The sequence below is a fragment of the Condylura cristata genome, unplaced genomic scaffold, assembly GCF_000260355.1.
Source record: "Condylura cristata isolate star-nosed mole 26May11 unplaced genomic scaffold, ConCri1.0 scaffold00014, whole genome shotgun sequence".
Lineage (NCBI taxonomy): Eukaryota > Metazoa > Chordata > Mammalia > Eulipotyphla > Talpidae > Condylura > Condylura cristata.
Genome location: NW_004567115.1, coordinates 1,114,556 through 1,136,959, shown reverse-complemented (window position 1 = coordinate 1,136,959; position 22,404 = coordinate 1,114,556). Strand labels below are relative to the sequence as shown.

Genomic DNA, 22,404 nt, shown 5'->3' with positions numbered 1-22,404 from the left:
GGTGCAGGCCAGAGGTGCAGGGGCAGTGAGAGGATTCACCAGAGACAGAGTGGGGAGCAGAACAGGCCAACTGTCAAAGTACACTGCTGAGGGGAAAAGCGGGCGGGTCAAGAGAGGTCTGCGGGCACCATGTGGTCACCTCCAGGGTGGGGATCGAACTCATGATGAAGTGGCTTTAGCTTCTTAGTGCTGTGCTTAAACCCAATGTGCCACCAGGGAGGGCCTGTCTAGGAAGTTTTGGGGGGCCATTATCCTAAGATATGTGTGCACTTGTTAAGTGTTAATGGTCATCAGAAACAGTACATGTTCATCCTGTATGACTCACTCAGCAGATGTATCTGATTTTCGATAGGAGATATGTGCTTATTTTCTATTTTGTGTATGTGTTCCCAATCTGCTATAAATGAATTAAGAAAATATTTTCATTTCAAAATTGTTCTGTAGCCTCGTAACATAAATGTGTACATAATTTTATGCTTGGAGCATTGAACTTCATTTTATAAACACTTTATTTGACAATGAAGTTTTCAAAAATAAATATTTTTCAGCATTTACAAAACATAATAACTTAACCCCATCAGCAGTTATGTAATGAGGGCCATTAAGTCCGTGTGGCTCTATAAAATAGCATCACATTTTTTATGTTTTGACTTTTGGTCCTCTTTTGGACACTAGGTGATGTTTGTTGAATAAATGTTAAAATAATATGAAAGAATGCCAAAAATATTACCAATTCTGGATTCACTGATATGGAGGCATCCGTTTAGTGAAGTGAAGCAAAAACATACAAAATAGATTCTGGAATATGGAAAAGGGAAAAATTAGGTTGCTGGCAGGAACAATGAAGAAGGAGGTGAGAACCAGGCTGCCGTTCTGACACAGCTCTTAGGTTCAGCAAGGTCACTCTCCTGCTATGTGAATAGCAACCAGACTGTCTGAAAGCGGCAGTGAAGAGGGACCCCCTCCCTAATACCTCTCTGCATTCTTTCACTGTTTCTGACTCATAGATTATTGTTATACTTGGAAATGGGATTCAGGCGCTGCATCTAACAAAGGTGTGTTTCAAGCATTTCGTGGAATATGAAAATATAAGAATGGGAATCTGCAGCATCTGGTAGTGACTTGGAATCTTTTTTCTCGTTTGTAAAATTAAGTCATTGGCATGGATCCTTATCCATCAATTGGCAGCCCTTGGACCAGCTTTGATGTGCAGAAGAGTTCTGTTTAATAACACGAAGTGTTTTGTTTTTATCTGCATTAGTTGAAAACATTTCAAAGTAGGATATCTCACATAAAATGTGAAATGTCCAGCTTAACTAAAAAAGTAAGCTTATGTTTCCCTGTAATCATAACTGGTGCAATTAGCTGTAGCAAAGAATTGACTTATAGAATAAGATAGACTTTACTTGGATAACCCAACAATAAAAGCATCATTAACAGTACAGTAATTGTGGATGTTTAGAAGGATAAAGGACAAACATTAATTCCTGTATATCTCTGAAGAAAGGTAATAAATTTGACAGATAAACTTCCTTCAATGGTAGCAATTCTGTGACTGTTTAATCCAAACAGATAAAGCTACTCTCAAAACTGAAATTTGAAGTCCATAACTAATGACTTTTTATGTAAAGAATATCTCTAATGTTGTAGCATACACATAAATATAGCTTAAAGTCTAGAGAATGACTAAGTTAATCAGATTGAATACATTCAGTGTACATGTATACTATACTACTAAACTAGACTGATACAGATTTTAAAGATTTTTCTCTTCCCTAAAGATGTACAAAATTATTAGCATATTGTGTTATTTTCACGAAGTTCTAATGAACTTCACAAATCTGCTTGCTCTATTCTGAGTGCAAAAATATTTAGCCTAATTTGTTTTTCCATTATTTTATGTAGTAGTAAAGTAATACCAAAAATGTTATTACCAGAAACAATATAGCGTTGTATAATTATTAGGATCTGAATCTCATAAAATCATATTAAAAAACAGCAATTACCACATTAAGTTAGATAATTCAAGGAAGAGACTTAAAAGAATACTAGAAGAACAGTTGGCAGGATTTTATTTCTTTCTGAACCCTGCATTTGGAAGTAAATTTTTGCTATTAATTGAGATCTGGCTCATCAATTAAAGGTCTCTAGTAACTGTTTTCTCTGCTCTAACTTAAGGTTTTCTTAAAGTCATCTTCATTTTATAGGCACATACTTCCACTTCTTAAAAATTAACCCTTCGGCTCTCCCTGGGGGCACAACAGATTAGTGCGCAGCACTGCAAGCTGGCCTCAGCTGCTTCAGTGCGGGTTCCATCCCTGGGCCTGGAGGTGACCCACATGATGTGGCAGACCTCTCCTGACCTGTCCGCAGCTTCCCTCAGCAGTGTACTTTGTTGATCTACCTGTTCTGCTCCCCATTCTGTCTCTGGTGAATCCTCTCACTGCCCCTATACCTCTGGCCTGTCCCCCAGTTCTGTATGCATAAACATTTTTAAAAAATTATTCCTTCATGGAAAGCTTTATGAGATTAATAACAATCATATCACCATACTGCACCAACAGGGTCCCTAACATAAATCCATATTGTTTCTTGGCCTTGTGTAGCAGTGTGACCAAAGGCATATAAAATGAAATTGTATGTGGTAATTTACTTAGAATTTGTGTGGGGACACTTGACACTGTGTTGAGAATATGACTAATGATAACATTTGAGTATATAGTATATAGTAACCCAGATTCCCTCCTCATGTTTTATTTAACCCTCATATTAACAGTATACAGTTTTTCCCTTTCTAACAGTCTGCCATTTCTGTCCTCTTAATGGTGAGGGAACCAAGGCTAAAAGAAGATCACTCCATCAAACAGTTACAAGATTAATCAGAGATAGAGCTGGGATTCTAATTGAACTTTCTGACTGCAACATTTATGGGTTATTAGTTTCCTATGATGCCTGACAGTCAACAAACTGCTATATTAATTAAGAATCACTTTTAAGATTCTAAGTAATGGATATATAGATTAACATTTTTACTTTGGTCATCTATTAAACTTGTTTTATTGTATCTAGACTATTCTTACTGAATGGCTATCACACAATATCTCAAAAAAATTTTAAATAGATGATCTTAAAACTTTCTTCCAAAGACAAGTGGAGGCTTTATAAGAATCATTTTTATCAGACCTAAATTCAATGTAAGTTTATTTATTTAAGGTTTCATATTTCTAAGGAGGCAAAATAAAGCCTCCAAGTTCTCCATCCTCAATTCCAGGTTGGAGTTGTTCTAAGTAGTATTCTCCCCTACTAAATCTGAAAATCAACTAGTTTCTACTCTTTAATTTATCCTATTACATTCCTTTCTTACTCATTGCTTATGGTGTTATGTATCAAGATTTGGTTTTAGCATTTACCTGATCTTTCACTACCAATTTTGAGTGTTTTTATCAGATTTCTTATTTTTATGCATTATGTTTTTTTTAAGTTCTGTTGTATCCCATTACCCAGGAAAGTCTGCCTGAATTTTTCAAAAACTCTGATGTTCCCAATGAAAAGACCTTCTAAATGACCTTGTCTGTCTTCCATGCAGTTGTATATCAGAACTTCAAATGCCCACTAAAATGTTACCCATTTGGCATCAGTATACAGAAAAGTCTGCAGTCTGTGATAAGAAGCACAATGATGCTTTCCTAGTAAGAAAATTAATTTCTTATAGGGAATAAGGGGGAGTCTAGCTTTTTTCAGATATGGGTGGTATTTTAAATACCATGATACTTCTAGAACTAAATTATAAGCCACTTGTAGGGCAAAATATCACAAAAACAAATAAGCAATTACATGTTGGGCCATAGAACTCTTAATATTTCTTCTATAGAAAACCTTTTTCTAGAAATGATTTTGGCTACAAAAACAATTTTACAGTGCCATTATGGATCAGCAAATCAGTTGGGCCAAAATGGCAGCAGAAATTAAAATTAAGTAATTGAAATATTTTGGTTCCAAACTTATAGAGTTTTTCATTTGTTTTTCTCAATTTGGTTTAATTCTAGTGAGAGACTTGATGACAGGTGACTGTTACTGTGATATCTACAGGTAGAAAAAGCCTAAATGCAGAGTTGAATTAACATTCAAATATTACAAAGTGCTTCAGGTACTAAGAAATAGATTGATTCTCTGTCCCTTTGTCATATTCCTGGCAATGTCTATGATACCAGCAGAGGGCAGGGTTTGACTTTCAGACATGATGGCTTCCTCTGTCCAAAAGCAATATTGAACTTACCACACTAGCCATCATCAAATCCCTTAAGTCTAAATTCTATTCTCTTTTCCAGGACCCTCAGGCAGGATCCTGGAGTTCTGGAAAAATGCTTTTATCTAGAATAATATGAGAAACAAATATTTAATCTATTCACCATTTCAGAGTGCCTACTAAGTGCTCAACATCATCTCAGATTGACGGGATTTTGTCTTTCAAGGGATCTATAGTTTAATATTATAAGGGATCTATAGTTTTCCTATAAAGATATGATTATAATGCATAAAACTAAGTCATCAATAAGATATAAATGATGCCATTAAAATAAACTCTAGAGATGAGAACTCTCTATAGACTATCAAGGAATGTTTAAAAATAAAAAAAGCAGAGGGACTAGAGCAAGATTTCTCAACAGCTACATTATTATATATTCGTCTAGATAGTTCTTTGTTATGGGGTCTGTGCGGTGCCTTGTCAGATGGTTAATGTTATCTCTGATTTCTACCCACTAGATGCTAGTAATGGCCTTCCTTTCCCCATGTTGTTAGAACCAAAAATATCTCCAGGCATTGCCTAATGTACTGGAAGGCAAAATTACCTCTAATTTAGAAGTGGTAGAGTAGAATATGAAGAGATACCATTGATCTTACCAATAAATAAATAAATAAATAAATAAAAGTGAACCTTGAAGTTTTAGGATGACAAAAATGTAATGACCTATTTCCTCACCTAAAAAACTGGGCATCATGGTCCCATCCTTCTCAGACCTCAAATTAATTTACTAGGAATGTCATAGAAAATACCACACACAGAATAGCTTAAACAACAGTTTTACATATTCAAATGTATGTACAGTCACATTGTAATTTAGGACTTTAATTTATAAATGGAAGCAAAAAGGAAGATGGGCACAACAGTCCAAAACAGATAAAATCAATTTGCATAACACTTGGCACATAATAAGCATTCAAGTAATCATAAATGTTATACTTGTTAATATTAAGTCACTACTGTAAATCCTCTTTGTGGATCATTTAAGTAATATAAGACAATTGTATATTAAATAAGCTTAGTTGAACATTGGCATGTACTAAAATTATACAGCCAAAAAGTTTAAATTGACATTTTCCTTCACTGATATATCTAATCATTTCAAGGATGCTGTGTTCTTTATGGGAAAGTCAAAGGGCAGTAAGTAGTTCCTGCATCCCCAGCCTTTGATGAATAATTAACCAGAAATAAACTTTTAAGTGCTTTGGAGGGTGGGGGGAAGGTCTGTGTATAATAAAATCCTGTGTAAATATAACTCCAAGAAGAAGCTTAATTCACTTTCACCCTCTTAATTTGATGTATTAAGCTTCACCTATCTCTTGGGTGATGTGAACCAAATAAATTAGAGAGAAAATAGTAAGCAATTTCTACAGCTAGAACCAAGAAACTAAAGGTTTTGAAATTGCAAAGGAACATGGGCCTTTTTTAGCCAAAAATTTTTGTTTATAAGAGCTAGACGGCATTAGATATTTCTATCATGATGGCTTATCACTGAAATTTCTGCTAGCTCAAGGGAAATTGTGTTGTCCTATCTCCTACTGTGGGGTTTCCTCCCTAACCACAAGGGCATTCTGATTGGAGGCTTGTAAATTTGAGGACAAGAACAGAATCAACTCAGCTAGCTGAAGAACAAGAGAGCTTTAATATTTCATGAAGAAAGGGAAGCACTAACAGGGTTGTTGTTAAAGCAAGCTTAGAAAGAGTGGAATTGAGGTTGTCAGTGTAGACTTGAACAGCTTTGTGGTCAGTAATAAAAGCTGAAATCGCTTAGTGAAAATAAAATGAGAAAAGGAGAAAGTGTTATGGCAACCTTAAAAACAAAAGAAGATTATGGTCTTGGTATGGCACAGAGTGTTCCAAATCCTCCCATGACATTATAGAGCATTGCTGCATGAGGAATGTGTCACTTCGCTGCAGAGTATTTCTGTGCAGAAATGCTACATTTCCACTTTACAACCCAAAGGCTGCATTTTATTTTACATTTAGAAGAGAGACAAACAATCAAAGGCAAAAGTGGTGCATTATCCTACGTAGGTTTCCTGGAAAGAATTCATTTTTTCCTCCTGCTCAGATGCACACAAATACTGGGAATATATTTTAATTTCAAATCTGATGTGTGACATCTGGTAACTCATTTATTGCTAATGAAGTTTTCACAGGAAGCAGCAGTAACCAGTAACTCATTGTATTTTCAGTTGGCAAAATGTTGTTTACCTTTTATTGGTCTAGAATTTTCACCTTTTATCGCACCCTCTTTTATTAGAAAATAAATGTAACCCCACATAGGAAATTAAGGAAATTATATAATGGTCTAAAATTTCCACTATAATAATGGTGTCGTATCACTGTAGTTTATGTTTTATAATCATATAGGTGCTCAGAAGAAGGATTAGAGTGGACACACTGTCCAGTTCAGGCTGCTTTTCAGTAGTGACTGTGCCTCCCTCTCTGAGACTTTCCATCTCTTCACAGATCCCTCTTGTCCACATTGGTTTACAGGGTAAAGTTAGTCATTTACACCGTAGTGTGAATTTAATAATACTGACAGAATTCTTGGAGCTATTCAAAATCATACTATCTTTACATACATGATCACTCAATTGATCTTCTTAGCAAGTATTGCCAAACTAGATAGATTTTTTTTCATCTGTATTGTGAGCTTCTTTATAATTTCCAAGATGATGAAAATAAGTCTCTGGTTAAGTGATAACCTGAAGACCCTGAGTTCATAAGAGCTACATCAGGTTGAGACCTTTTAGTTCCCATTACTGTGTTCTCACAGTATATTAACTCTGAGTTCAGTATGTCTCCTTTCAGGTAGATCTTAATTCCATTTGGTGGTGTAGAGGGGGTATTGACCATCCCACCTCATTTAAAGGAATTCTAGATATCTTTTAGTAGGTACATCCTATTGGGTGCCCCTTCACTAAAACAGTTCTGTTCTGACTGTTTAAAAGAAATGCACATTTTAACGAGTAATTCTCAGGCAGCAATTGGAGTCTGTGATGCTCAGGTTTTAATGCCTTAGAAGCCAACTGATAAAATTTTAGCCAAGGGCACTTTGTTGGAGTTAGCTGTCTATTAATCATAATTAAAAGTATATGAACCAGGGTTGCAAATTAGCATGCAATTAGGGTAGTAGTTTTTAAACATCTGAGTCACTTGGAGGGCTCATTAAACTATAACCTACTGGACCATATCCATGACATTCTTGACTAGGGGCCAGAGTTTGTGTTCCTAAGGAAATCCCAGATGATGCTGATGATGCTGTTCCAGGCACTACATCGTCAGAATCACTCCACGCGGCAAAGGTGGCAACTTATGTGAAGAATGCACCTCACATTTCACTGTCCAGCATGTGGTTGGCTCCAAGATGCGATGGAGCACTTGAAGTGTGGCTAGTTACCTATGAGATGCGCTGGAAACAATCTAGACTCTGAATTTTGAAGACTGGACACACACATAAAGAATAAAGGGCCCTCCCTGGTGGTGTAGTGGTTTAAAGCATAGCACTACAAGCTAGCCACAGCCGATTCTATGTAAGTTCGATCCCTGGTCCCAGAAGTGACCCACATGGTGCCACAGACCTCTTCTGACTTGCCCACTGCTCCCTTCAGCAGTGCACTTCATCAACCCATCAACCTGCCTATTCTGCTTCCCACTCTGTCTCTGGTGATTCTGCTCACCGCCCCTGCACGTCAGGTATATACCCCAGTTCTATATGCATAAATAAATAAATCTTGTCATTTTTATATTAATGACAAGCTGAAGTTATAGTATTTTTAATATATGGGACTAAATAAGGTCCATTATGATGACTTTACCTTTTTTTTTTTTTTTTGTAGCTACTTGGGAAATTTAAATGTATATATGACTCATATTAGATTTTTTTTTAGCAGCATTGACCTAAAGAATCAAAAAATAGTGAGTAGTGTACATCTTTTTGTCAGATTTGGCCTGAGGGCCCTACCTTGTGTGCAAAAATTTGCTGTAGAAGCTATGCAGTCTATAATTTTACCTTTCTTTCTGCATTAATAAGTTCATCATTATAATATTTCAAGTAAAATATTAAAGAGTATAATAATAAATGCTATTTCTGTTGCATTTCTGAATTACAAAGTCCATTAATCTTTTGAAGTTTTGGGTTTTCTTTCATTCAATTAATTCTATTCATCCTTGCATTATAGGAAGGATAGATTGTATAAGCATTTTTATATCTTCAAAGACCTCACTAATTAACAATGAAATAAAGGTAAGAATAGGTGTTGTTTCCATTCTGACATTTTTTTTTAATATTTAAGGGACAGAGTATATTCTTAGACAGGCCTTTGGAACAGTGCCTCTTAGCCAGACTTTCTGCTGTCATTGAGTTTTTACAAAATTTAAATGCAATTTTAAAAAGTGAGGATATATAAATCATCTCTCTTCTTAACAAAAAATCTGAGAATAGCTTCCTTTTGTATGAGTTATTGTAACAGTAATACATCTTGCCACCTTTTTCATAAATGATGTAATCTTGACTCAATAACTACAGGGCTTGCTTGGTTTATTTTTTTTTTTAAGACCAAAATTTGGTTTTCATTTTTCACTATTGTTACTATGGGATACATTCATCTCAGAGCATGAAAGTATCTGAATAATGAAATGATTTTCTTATTGAAGGTGGATGCCACTATAGTACAGTAAGTAGTTAAATGCTTTCAAGTTAATGTGGTATCTTCATTCCCAACTCAAGTTCCTAGTGCTGTGACTTGAAGCAAACACTTAATCTCTTTGAGCCTCAGTTTCCTCATTTATATAAATGTGAGTAAAAACACCCATCTTTCAGGTTTGTTGCAAGGATTAAGCCAAATAAATGGGTGTAGAGCACTTCATACTCTACTGCAGACACAGCAATCACCTAATAAAGGACAGTTATAATTTTTATGTATAGTCGTGAATCGATCAATTTACTTTGACTATACATAAAGTGAAATCAGATAGTCTGCCTAGGGACTAAATGAAAAAACTTGACCTCAAGTTACAAACAGCTATCTAGATGTGTTGGGAAATAGTTCTTTGAGTAGAGAGTTTATCTAAAAAGACTGGGAAAAAAATACCTGTAACTCTAACATAATTTTACATGGTTTTCTTCACTCATCTTCCGTGAAGGGTAAACTAATTTTCATTTTGTTTTTAATAAAAGAATTCTCATATTTAGCTATAGAGCATTAAATAATTGTGGCATTAATAATATCTGTATCACGTCATTCTTGCCTTCAAAGTATATACTCAGTGTAAAGAAAGAGCATGACATCTCAGTATCTCAGGAGATTTTATTAAGCATGTATCCTGAAGACACAAAGGTCTAGAGAAATTATGTAAGTGACCCAAAAGCACTTAGCCTAAGTAGGAAAGTAGGAACAATTTGCAGATCATCATTCAAAGAAAAGTCCTATCAGGAAACTGGAAATTTAAGGAAACATGTATAATGTATTGAGTGTGCAATCTTTCTAGTGTCACTTAAAATTTTAATTATGTGATTCATATAGTGTTAACAAAACTTAACCTGAGATTCTATGTACTTAATAATCTCTAAAATAAAACTTACACATTCTATGATATCATCATAATTTCTTACAGGTATAAATTAATTAATACTTCCTCTCTTCCTAATAACTTTCTTAGTACCCTTAAAGTGGACTTTGAATAGAGATAAGCAGTTCATCCTGCGGATTAAAATTCTTAAAGGAGCAAATTTGTTATTATTTCATGTATGAAAACTGGAGTTTTACACAAAAGATATTTAAAGTAGCTGTTGATTGAGATGCCCACATAGGTGCTATCTTTTTCAGCTGTTGAAGGAGAAATGCTTGTGAATAATCACCATAGCCATATCATTTAAACAATGTTTGTTTCTCCTTGATTATCAAGAAGTTGATCCTTTGATTCCCTTGGCAAAATTCTATGAGTATATAAGTTTAAGGAATTTGGAATTATGAAATGGTCAGGGTTAATTTATATACTAGCTTTTTTTGAAGTTAAGTTTTATTTTCCTTTTCTCCTAATCTTTAGAACCCTATTTTTTCTAGGCTTATTAGAAGCTTTTCATAGCCCTCTATATTTAACATAACAAGAAAAGTTTCTATTAATATCAACATGTCAAGAAAGATTTTTTAAACATGTTATTACAGATACATATCTTTTATCCTTACCTCTTTCTCTTTTCTTTTTGATTTTTTTTTAAATCATACAATAAAAGACAAGAGTTTTGGATAGACAACTGGGAAGAAAACATAGGAATGAAGAGAGTTGGGAGGGGAACTTAAATTCCCAAGCTAAAATTTAAAATTAATATTGCATTTGCCTTGATATATAGACTCTAATATAAAAGAAATGTCTGGATTTTCTATTATAGGGCTGAGTTCTATAGGTTTTGTGCTATTTTGGATGAAACAAAAGGGGAATTACTTGGAGGTGAAATACTAGTTAGCCATCATCACAGTGGTACATAATTGTTATATTTTCACTTCTTGCAAGGGCCACCACAGTAGAAAATTTTGACTTGGGAAGAGGGTGAGAGACCATTATTTACCACTTAAACATATCACATAGCCATTCATTAAGCTTAAGAAGACTGACTCTTAAGTACTTAATTAGTATGGCTGAAATAAAGTTCATATTAAGAGAAATGTTCATCAAGCATTACAGAGAGGAGCAAAATCATGTCTAAGCAACATATTTGGCATTGAGAAATTACACTAGGTTGCTAGCTAGGAACATGGTATTCTCCTGAGTATCTGAAGTGAAGGCATCTTGGTCCCTTGCCCCAGGATGCCAAGCTTTCTGCCATGCTCCCTTCACTTTAGCTGCCAGAATCACCCATATGGAGAACAGTGCCACCCAGAAAGGTCAGGATGCTTTATCACTGAGCATGATGGAACTGGGAAGGACATGAAGGGGGCAAGACTATAATCTAAAGCTTGTAGGATCCACACAACTGAACTATTATCTCCAAATTATGTGCTTAACAACCTCCAGTCAAGACAAAGACAATGGATTAAACAGTTATGGAAATCCTCCTTTTTTCTTTTAACACATAAAATATCAGATCACAGCTTTCAATAAGTATTGAGACTACATGTGCAGAGAAAAATCAGTACCAGATACACAGCGGTCATGAAGTCAAGACCATTGAACTCATGTTTTGAAGGTTGTTGAAACTGTGTTTCCTGTTAAAGCAAGAACTAGGAAATTATTTGGTCATGTTTATATGACCAAAGACTAGAAAACTTTAATAGAACAGCTAAAATTTGAGAAAGGGTGGTGATCTGCAGACAAAGTATGGGATTGTATGGGATTGTTAACTAAGCCAAGGTTTGGAAATAAAAACATGTTCAGAGTGGGGATCGTATGCCCAAGCAGAAATTTCACAGACACTTGGACCCCCTAAGGAAGGTGTTCCCACTACAGATGAATTCACAGTGAAAGAATACAAACCCCTCAATAAAAGAAAACACTAAGAACATCCACAGATGAAACAAGTAGAACTTATACCTGAAGAACTGAAAACAGTTGGATAAAGGCTCTTAAAATATAGATGTTCCAAATATTTAAAGAGTTAAAGACAAAAATAGACCCTCATAAAATTAGAATTAAGGATAAGAAAAATAAGTGGTTATGAAAAGGATTTTTAGGACAACAATGTTTCAAAGAATTCACAAATGTACTCTAACCAGTGTTTCCTATAGAATGTATCATTCATTACTAGGGGAAAAATACAAAGGAACAGAAACAGGTGATTTCTAAAGTCAAAATTATATAAAACAGGGTAAATAAAGAGAATGACTTTTGTACAGTATAGTTTATGGAGCTGTCCAGGACTAGAAGCAAATGACTTATAAACATGGCCTATTCTCTTTTGATATTTGAGAATGATTACCCATGTGGAGAAAATTATTCTAAAATATAATTACTTAGTCTGTTAGTTCTCTCTTTATTATCATAGGAAACTGTGGGATAATTTTTTTTTTCCTGTAGATTGCAAACTCATTAAAAAGCTTGTAATGAACAATTTAATTAGATTGGTTTTGGCTTGCCTAAAAGCTTAAAAAGGTATTAATATTCTAATCAAAATCTTGGGGAAATACTATTAGAATTTAAAAAAGAAAAAAAGAAAATCATTTTTCTTTCTTAGACTTGTGTTTAAGAGTCATGGAATCTATCAAAGAATGCAGGGTAACTCTTCCAAGAATGAGCATTTGATAAAAGCAATGTGTCCACCATGACCCAACCTTGTGTTTGCATCAGACTGGAAGTTCCCACCTGACTAATGGGAGAATTATTCAGCTGCTTATGAATATTTTTTACTCATACCTTGAACAACTGCTTGTTATTTTTATCCTCTTATCACAGGAGAAATTGCTGAACAATGATAAGCCTTTTTATAATCTCTTTTTCAACCCATGACTGAGTCAGAGCTTGTTTTGAATTAAAAATTAATATAATGTTTCAAATGAAAACTTTATTAAACACTTAGTATTGGAAAGATAGGCCCAGTATTTTCACATTATCTCATTTAAGGCGCACAACATTCATGTGCAATAAGAATCGTTGAACACCTTTCTCATAGATGAGGAAACTGGCACTGATATGTAGAGAAATGGGGTGATTTACTGAGAGCCACACATATTTTTATGTGGTAAGGGAAGATTTCTTTACAAGTATCTTGACTGGAAATTACATCTTCTCTCTTCCACAATGAAATGGTGATATAGAATTTATATAAACCACCAGATCAAGATGGTTTGATGAGACCTAAAAATAGAGACAGGAGAATCCTTCCTTGTGTTTCTCATTATTCTTCCACCTCTGACCCTGTTGGTAAAAGAAGCAGAAGGAAACTAAAATGTAGCTCCTTTCTGGGACTCACAGTTAGGTGTTCTCAGCAGTCAAATCTCTCTTTCTTTCAGAACCTATCCAAAAATATTTTTTTCAGCTTCAAAGAAAAAAGAACCCCACCCCTTCCTACTCATTTATCATCTGTCTAAGGAAGTCACCAGTCACACAAGTTCCATTTCCCCTATTTCCTATGAACCAAGGGTACCTAAGGAAACCTACTAGTGGTAATGGTGCAAACTACAGAAGAATATTCTTCACATGCTAGCATGGCCTCTCATCTTCTTGTCCAGTGCGTGTTGAGACCCTCAGCCTTGGTCAGAAGAGTTGAGCAACAATCTTTAAGTTACAAGAGTAGTTACCCAAAGTTGATGCCTTTGGCATTCATAAGAAGAGAAAAGTTCAGTTGATGACACAGTCCTACTTCGCCATGGCTACCTGTAGCTTTTAAGTTCTAACTGTTCTATTCTCCATACATCTTCAAGTCTAGGTGTGATCTTCTTGAGAAGTATCCCGACTTATTCCCTCATCTGCCACTACCATGCTGGGTAAATGATGTCAATGACATGACGATTGCACAGCCTTGCTGGTATCAGTGTATTCACTACCTTAAAGGTTCTGTCCCTCCTTCCACTCAGCTACATTCAGATGCCTCAAGAACAAAGAGAAAAATATGACTTCATTCTGTTTACATTCCTGAACTCACCACAGGAATATGGTCAGTGAAGATGTATGGATGAGTACCTGTTTGATTCACAATTCACATTTCCACTTCCCTATACTTGCCCCAGTTTTTATTACCTAAAATTTCTCTTTCCCTTCCCTCCACACACAAGTCTGAGAAAGTATGTTTCTTTATTAGATAAGAATTAGTGATCATTACTTACATTTATGTAAAATGTTCTTCTAATTAGTATACCAATGATATACTAATTAGAATGATAAATACCTGACTAAAAGTTCCAGAGATGCTCCATTAGTGATTCAAAGCAAACTTTTAAATATTAATTATTCATCAATATAAATCGATGAGAACCTCAACTTGTGAAGGAATTGGAGATCAAAACTATGTTTAGAGCCTTCCCTGGTGGCCTCAGAGTTGAATCTCAGCACTATAACCACTACTGTGTGAGTTCAATCCCCCTGGCAGGGACCTGACCCACATGGCCAGCCAACTCTCCTGTCTCACACACTGCTTCCCTCACGGTTATTTCAATAAATCCTCCTGCTCTGCTCCACAATCTCTCTCTGATGAATCCTCTCACTACTACATTGATGGCCTACACCCCAGTTCTTCTACACTAAAATAAATATTTTAAACAAAAATTAAAAAAAACATGTTTATCAATGAATTCTTCAAATAGAGATTTCCCCACAGTATTTTATTACAAATAATGGTTCCAAACAATACAATGAAATTATATTCACTTTAAAAACAGAGTTAATGGAACCATCCTGAATTCTGTGCCCTTCATGGTAGGATTAAGAAATGAAAGATAAAAGAGAAGAAACTTTCTTCCCTGGTCTCAGGAACACAAGAGATCTTAATGTATAAAGTTAATTCTGTCCTATCTTTAGTGCCCTTGTGTCCAAGCTGAGCAAATATTTACCACTGTTCTAGTTTTCGATGACAAAGTTCACCCAGGACCTTTTAAATCTCAGATTATTTAACCTTGACATTTCTAAATTTTCCCTAGGCAAAATCCAACTGATAAGTTAGATATTACAAGAAAAGCAAAGAAGTAAATGAATCTATATTAAGGCATAAATGACTGTTAATCCATACATTTTTATGCATTTAATATTTAATATTTGTTTACCTAAATTAATCTATGCTTCTAAATTGACATAATTTCAGTAACACTAGTAAAATAAACTGAAAGAGTATTAAAATGTAGGGAAATCCTTCAAGTTGAGGGAGAAATAGGTGATATCTCCTTGATAGTCTAGCCACAGTTTATATTATATCATTGTTTCTTTTCATTTTTTTCTGTTCTATAAACCAAAGATTACTGAAAGTGCTAAAAATGACTGTTTGCCATTGATTTGTGTTGCTTTTTTTTTTTCTTTTGGTTTCTTGTTCAACCAAGATGAACTGCAGAATGACACTGAGTATATTCCATGAGATTCTTTAGGGGGTGCTAAGTAAATGTATTTCAGTAGCCCCAGATAAATTAGCCTCAATACCTTATACTTTTCAAGTATATCCTATTCACTCAATTATTTGTCCTCTTCTTTTTTCATCATTAATTATCTATCTCCTGTGATGTACTGGAGGCTCCCCAGTAAATAAAATGATTCAAGACTGTCTTTATACCCAAACATCTGATCAATAAACCAGTGAAGAATGTGGATCAATAGTCCCTTATACTATAGTGCCAAAATTCACATCCAAAGTGTCAAGCAAGCAGCACAGAAAATGGAATAGCCATTTATCCAAAAAAAGTCAGGAAGCTTCCATAAAGCATGTGATCTCTGGGGTAGATGATACCTGTTTATGAATGTTAGTGTTCCTGAATGAAAAAAAAAAGAAGAAAATGTTTAGATTATACAAAACTGAATACAAAAGGAGTAGACAGGCCCTCCCTAGTGGTGCAGCAGTTTAAAGCACAGATCCAGGAAGCTATAACCACTTCCGCATGAGCTCGATCCCCTCCTGCCCAGGAGGTGATCCACATGGCGCGCAGACCTCTCCTGGCCAGCCCACTGCTCCTCTCAGCAGTGTACTTTGATGATCTGCCTAGTCTGCTCTCCACCCTGTCTCTGGTGAATCTTCTCACCACCCCTGCGCCTCTGGCATGTACCCCAGTTCTGTATGCACAAATAAATAAATCTTTAAAAAAAAAAAAAAGAGTAGAACATAAGTTGAGAAATAACTCTCATTTCGACCCACCTGTTCTCATAAAAGCTGGCTCCTTGAGTGACTTCCCAGCACCATTTTGCAGCCAGATGGACTCTTCGTAGGTGCATGTGTTTGTTCAGCTGTAAGCACAGCTATCCTGGGAAGACCAGGATATTCCTGCCCCTCTTCTTTCTCAAGACACCTTGCTGCAGTTGACTGCACAGTCATGTTCCTTCTGAGACAGTCCCCAGTGTAGCAGTAGTGTCTTTGCTGAGTGCCTCTGCTCAGCTGGACTGTTCTTGCTGTGCCCACTGCTGACCTTTACCTCAAAGTCAACCTGTGCCAAGTCCTGAGGTATTATCTTCACCACATTCTCATCCTTCTCCTGAGAATTCATTGATGGACACTTATTAGGGCAAAATACGTTGATTTTTTTTTTTAAGTCACATAAAAGGATTTGTTGTATTATGTGAAGTATCAGAACAATTATTTGTAGGAGCCTTTGTGGAACACATTTCTGAGGATCTGATGAGTCCTAGATTCTTAAATAACTGTTGCTATTTTAAGCCTTAGCAAAAGATATCTTCTGTTGATAATTTTGAACTAATCTAGTTATTTGACATGACTGTTATACAAATAGCTCATCTCTTTCCTCAAATAAAATAAAAATGGAAATACAGTATGAACCAGTAATACCACTGCTTGGTATTTACCCAAAGAATCTGAAAATTCTAATATGAAGAGATTTATGCCCTTTTATGTTTAAAGAAACATTATTCATGATAGCCAAGTCACGGCACCAACTTAAATGTCCGTCAGCAGATTACTGGATAAATAAGTTGTGCAATATACGCTATGGAATACTACTTACTGAATTTTTATAATTGAAATAGTGATTTTGGAGGGAAAATGGAATCTAGACATGATTATGCTAAGTGAAATAAATCAGAAAGTGAAAGACAAGTAGCAGATGGTTTCACTCAGTTGTGGAATATAAATAACCATAGAAAACAAACTGACAAAACACTACAAAAAGGACTTTTAGACTTTGAAAAATGTAACGGGGAGGAGTGGGGAGTCCTGTGTTTTAACACTGAAGTTTTGGTAGCGGGTCAGTGCAGCATGCTCGCAGGTGAAGTTGACTCCTAAAATTATATAGTTATGCAAATGCTGGGTAGATCACAAAAATGCTTTTTAAAATCTTTAACATAAAGAACTTGAATACTTGTTAATTTCTGTTTGTAAAAATACAGATGTTATATTTTGCTCCATAAACTCATATTTGTTTTCATTTTTTCATTTTCAACATAAAAAAGAAAATAAACAAAAACCATAAAAGTAAAAAACCAAAAAAAAAAAAAACAAAAAAAAAAAACCCTTATCTCACAGTTAACTCCATAAATAACTAACGGGCACAAAATCTTTAACATAAAGAACTTGAATACTTGTTAATTTCTGTTTGTAAAAATACAGATGTTATATTTTGCTCCATAAACTCATATTTGTTTTCATTTTTTCATTTTCAACATAAAAAAGAAAATAAACAAAAACCATAAAAGTAAAAAACCAAAAAAAAAAAAAACAACAAAAAAAACCCCTTATCTCACAGTTAACTCCATAAATAACTAACGGGCACAAAACAGAGACAGGGCCCTCCTTGGTGGCACAATGGGTTGAAGCACAGCACATGAAGCTGTTGCACCACTGCAGCAAGGGTTTCAGCCCCAGCCAGGGAGCTGAAACACATGGCGCAGCAGACCTCTCCTGTCTCCCGGCTGCTTCCCTCAACCATCTGTGTACTTCAACCATCTGCCTGTTCTGTTCCCCATTCTGTCTTTGGTGAATCCTCTCACCACCCCCACCTCTAGCCTGTTCCCCAGTTCACATATGCATAAGTAAGTAAATCTTTAAAAATAAATAAATCTTTAAAAAAAAAAAACAACACAGATAAGCCCTTTTGCCCCTTGGAAGATAGTCAGTGGTTATAGCATGTAGCAGCCTAGAAAAATACAGTGAGAATGCTGTTCCCTAAATCAGGCCTTCCCTGGTTCCTGTCCACCTTAACTCATTTCCCCACAATGGCCAATTTCTCAGTCAGCTAGAGACAGCTAACCTTACCTCTTGAGGGAGGACACTAATAATTTCACTTAAGTAAAGATTGTGAGATGAAAGAAATGGTTCAAAGAATAAGATATAAGTATGTCACACTTGTGATGTTAATGACAAATTAATTAGCCTTGTTTACCTCAGGAAAAAAACTCTTCTTTTCTGAAAACTGACTTAATTCACTTGTGTTTTCTGAGATTTAAATTCATGCTAGAATATGATGACAAATACATATAACAGCTCTGGGAAATTAATGACATGCAAAACATAACTTGAATCACTATTTTCCAAATAACTGACAGAATTTGTTTATAATATAAGCTCATTTTTCCCTTCCACCATCCCTTATATCCACTTGACCTTCTTTCCTGTTAACCTCAGTGTCCTCACTGCTTTCATTAATGTTTGCCAATTTTTTAAGAGTTTTACTTTGTCGGGGCCCTCCTGGTGGCACAAGGGGTTAAAGCACAGCACTATAAAGCTATCTGCAGCCACTGCAGCAAGAGCTGGATCCCCAGTCATGGAGGTGACCCACATGGTTCAGACCTCTCCTATCTCACCTGCTGCTCCCCTTAGCAGTGTATGTCAATCAGTCTGCCTGTTCTGCTCTCCACTCTGTCTCTGGTGAATCCTCTCATTCCCTCAAACCTCTGGTGGTCTATATCCCAGTTCTTATATGCATATCTCTTTTAAAATTAATTACCATTAAATTAATTACTATTAAATTAATTATTGTTGATAATTACTTATTAAATAAATATATCTTTTTTTAAAAAAAGAATTTTACTTTGTTAAATAACTCAATTGGTAGAGGCTAGAATTTGCTTGCAACAAAGAATGCAAAAGATCACAGTATTTTATTCTCATATGATTGATTCCACTTTCACTTGTCTGGGGAATATTTATCTTTCCAAGAAAATAATATATTCTAACGTTTAATGTAAATGTATTATCTTAGACTTTGTCAGTTCACAGTTTTTCTCCAAAAATATGAGTTGATTTTTTTTTCCTAAGACTAAAATTTAATGTGTTTATAACTGAGAATCAAATGATTTGCTTGCAACTGGAAGTTCAGTTTTCTCTTACTTTTTTTTCCCCCCAGGTGTATTTGGCATAGTGTCTGACACTAATTAACCCAGGAGATCAAAATGATGCTCAACTCTTCCACCGAAGACGGTATTAAAAGAATCCAGGATGACTGTCCCAAAGCTGGAAGACACAACTACATATTTATCATGATCCCTACTTTATACAGTATCATCTTTGTGGTGGGAATATTTGGAAACAGCTTAGTGGTGATTGTCATTTACTTTTACATGAAGCTGAAAACCGTGGCCAGTGTTTTCCTTCTGAATCTAGCACTGGCTGACTTATGCTTTTTACTGACATTGCCTCTATGGGCTGTGTACACTGCCATGGAATACCGCTGGCCTTTTGGCAACTATCTATGTAAGATCGCCTCAGCCAGTGTCAGTTTCAACCTCTATGCCAGTGTGTTTCTACTCACGTGCCTGAGCATAGATCGCTACCTGGCTATCGTTCACCCCATGAAGTCCCGTCTTCGTCGCACAATGCTTGTAGCCAAAGTCACCTGCATCATTATTTGGCTGCTCGCTGGTCTGGCTAGTTTGCCAACTATAATTCATCGAAATGTATTTTTCATTGAGAATACCAATATTACAGTTTGTGCTTTCCATTATGAATTCCAAAATTCGACCCTCCCCGCTGGACTGGGCCTAACCAAGAATATTCTGGGTTTCTTGTTTCCTTTTCTGATCATTCTTACAAGTTATACACTTATTTGGAAGGCTCTCAAGAAGGCTTATGAAATTCAGAAGAACAAGCCAAGAAATGATGATATTTTCAAGATAATTATGGCAATTGTGCTTTTCTTTTTCTTTTCCTGGGTTCCCCACCAAATATTCACTTTCTTAGATGTCTTGATTCATCTGGGCATCATACATGACTGCAAAATTGCAGATATTGTCGACACTGCCATGCCTATCACAATTTGCATAGCTTATTTTAACAATTGCTTGAATCCCTTTTTTTATGGCTTTTTGGGGAAAAAGTTTAAAAAATATTTTCTCCAGCTTCTGAAATACATTCCCCCAAAGGCCAAATCCCACTCAAACCTATCAACAAAAATGAGCACGCTTTCCTACCGCCCCTCAGATAATGGAAGCTCATCCTCCAAGAAGCCATCCCCATGCTTTGAGGTTGAGTGACAGACTTCAAACCCGTCGAAGAATTTACCTTATAAAACAAGGAACAAGAAAAACATTCCTCCATAGCACTTCACTGCAAAGTGAATGTTAGCTACTTTTTTTTTTCCAAATTTAAGAAGAAAATGGATTGTGTGGTCTCTAGCTATTTTTCTAAATCTTTGAACAAAAGCTTTCTTTTCCCTTTGCAGCAAAATTAAGCAAGGTACATTTGCATCATTTTGCATTACACGGATAATGGCCACTCCAAGAATGATGTCAAAAGCTGGATGAATGTGTTTGTTTGGAAAGTTTCACTGGCACAAATACAGTCTCTTTAGTCTATTCTTGTTCTCTTATTTTTGATCTCCACATACAGGTATCTAGAATATTTTAAATACCTTTAGTGCTGCAACAGGAGATCAGAGGTCAAGATCATGCTGCCCACTTCCCAGTGGGGAGTTAAGATTTGTGCTGTTTAGCCATTAGCGCCACTGGCACATTTGCCACCACATGTTTTGTTCAAAGTCTCACTGAACAGTTGTCAGCTCTCAAACTTTGGTGAAATTCACCCAATGTCTTACAGATGCATACTGCCAAAAATTGCCAGCTAGCTGGTTTATTTGTATTGTGCTCTTACTAATGTCACATATAAAAGTGAAATTACTTGTAAAGGTGTTATTCTGTCCTCAGGTAGGTGTGTCTTCCTAGTTATATTTGAGAAGTATACGTGTTTTGTGGTGCAAGAGATTATATATATACGCTTTACTGTTTTAGAAAGGAGATAGCCTACCTACCTATGTAATGTGTATATCTCTAAACTGTTGTTTAAAATCTGACAATTATATTTACATTAAAATAAATAACTTCATGATAATGTACTTACTCTCCATTTCTTATAATAGATGCTGGGTTCATTTTAAAGCAAGATAGCTGGGATTAAGTACAAACATTTCATTGAAATGCAATTGGTAGTTTAATACTGTCAGTGATAGATTTTGTATACTGTCACAAAGAACATATTTTAATCCACTATCTAACATGGAATAATCACATAGCTTTGAATTTTCCAAAATTTATAAATAATTACAAAGCATACAAAGAAAATAAAACATTCCTTCTGCTAAAATAATACATTATTTTATACATAATTTTAACAGGACATGTCCAGTTATACGCATGATCATTATAGGAAATTGAAAAAGCATTCAGGAGAGCATTAAAAGGTCATGTGTAGCTTCTCCACTGAAAAGTAGCATTGTTTAACATTTGTATGGTCTACTTTTTAACAGTGATGACATATGTGTGTATATAAGTCATGATATTAGGATCATAATGCACATTATTTTTCACTTTTCACTTACATGATAGCATAATGGTTTGTTATATCATTAAATATTTTCCTAAGATATTTCAATAATTATAAAGCATACAAAACACAGTCATACCTTGCTTGTTTAAATAGTCCCCAAATTAGATGTATTTAGTTTTAGTTTTATTCCAATTCCTCAGTATCATAAATTGTATCTCAATGAACATACATCAATCTGATAAATTCCTCATGATACACTCCTAGAAGTGTACAGTTGAATATACAAATATGAGCATTTTTAATATTCTTAATACATTTTGTCAAATATTTTTCATAAACTTTGTAACAGTTTACAATACTGCCAACTACATATAAATATATCTCAAGGCTCAGCAGCATTGAACATTTACTAAATTTAATCAGAAAAGGGAAATTTACTGTCAGGATTCAGCTGTCACATGCCAGAGCAGGGATAAAAGCCTTCCAAAGAAAGTGCTCTAGCAGCCCTCCCTGGTGGCATATTGGATTAAAGCACAGCACTGCAAGTAAGCCGCTTCAGTGTGAGTTCGATCCCCAGCCCCAGAGGTGATCCACATGGTGCTGCAGACTGCTCCTCTCTTATTACCCACTGCTCCCCTCAGCAGTGAACTTTGTCAGTCTGCCTGTTCTGTCCCCCCACACTGTCTCTGGTGAATCCTCTCACCACTGCTGGTCTGTACCTAATAAGTAAATAAAATCTTAAAAAAAAAAAAGTGCTCTA

The 22,404-nt window shown here is 35.4% G+C and overlaps 1 protein-coding gene across 1 annotated transcript in view; it reads left to right on the top strand.

The window, feature by feature from the left end:
* The window catches only part of AGTR1 (angiotensin II receptor, type 1), a 49,885-nt gene extending 28,719 nt beyond the window's left edge, over positions 1-21,166 (top strand). The window contains exon 3 of the mRNA XM_004682125.2: positions 19,231-21,166. Within this exon, the coding sequence (XP_004682182.1) occupies positions 19,277-20,356 (1,080 nt within the window). The 5' untranslated portion in view covers positions 19,231-19,276 and the 3' untranslated portion in view covers positions 20,357-21,166. The remainder of the gene's footprint in view (positions 1-19,230) is intronic.
* The last annotated feature ends 1,238 nt before the right edge of the window (positions 21,167-22,404 follow it).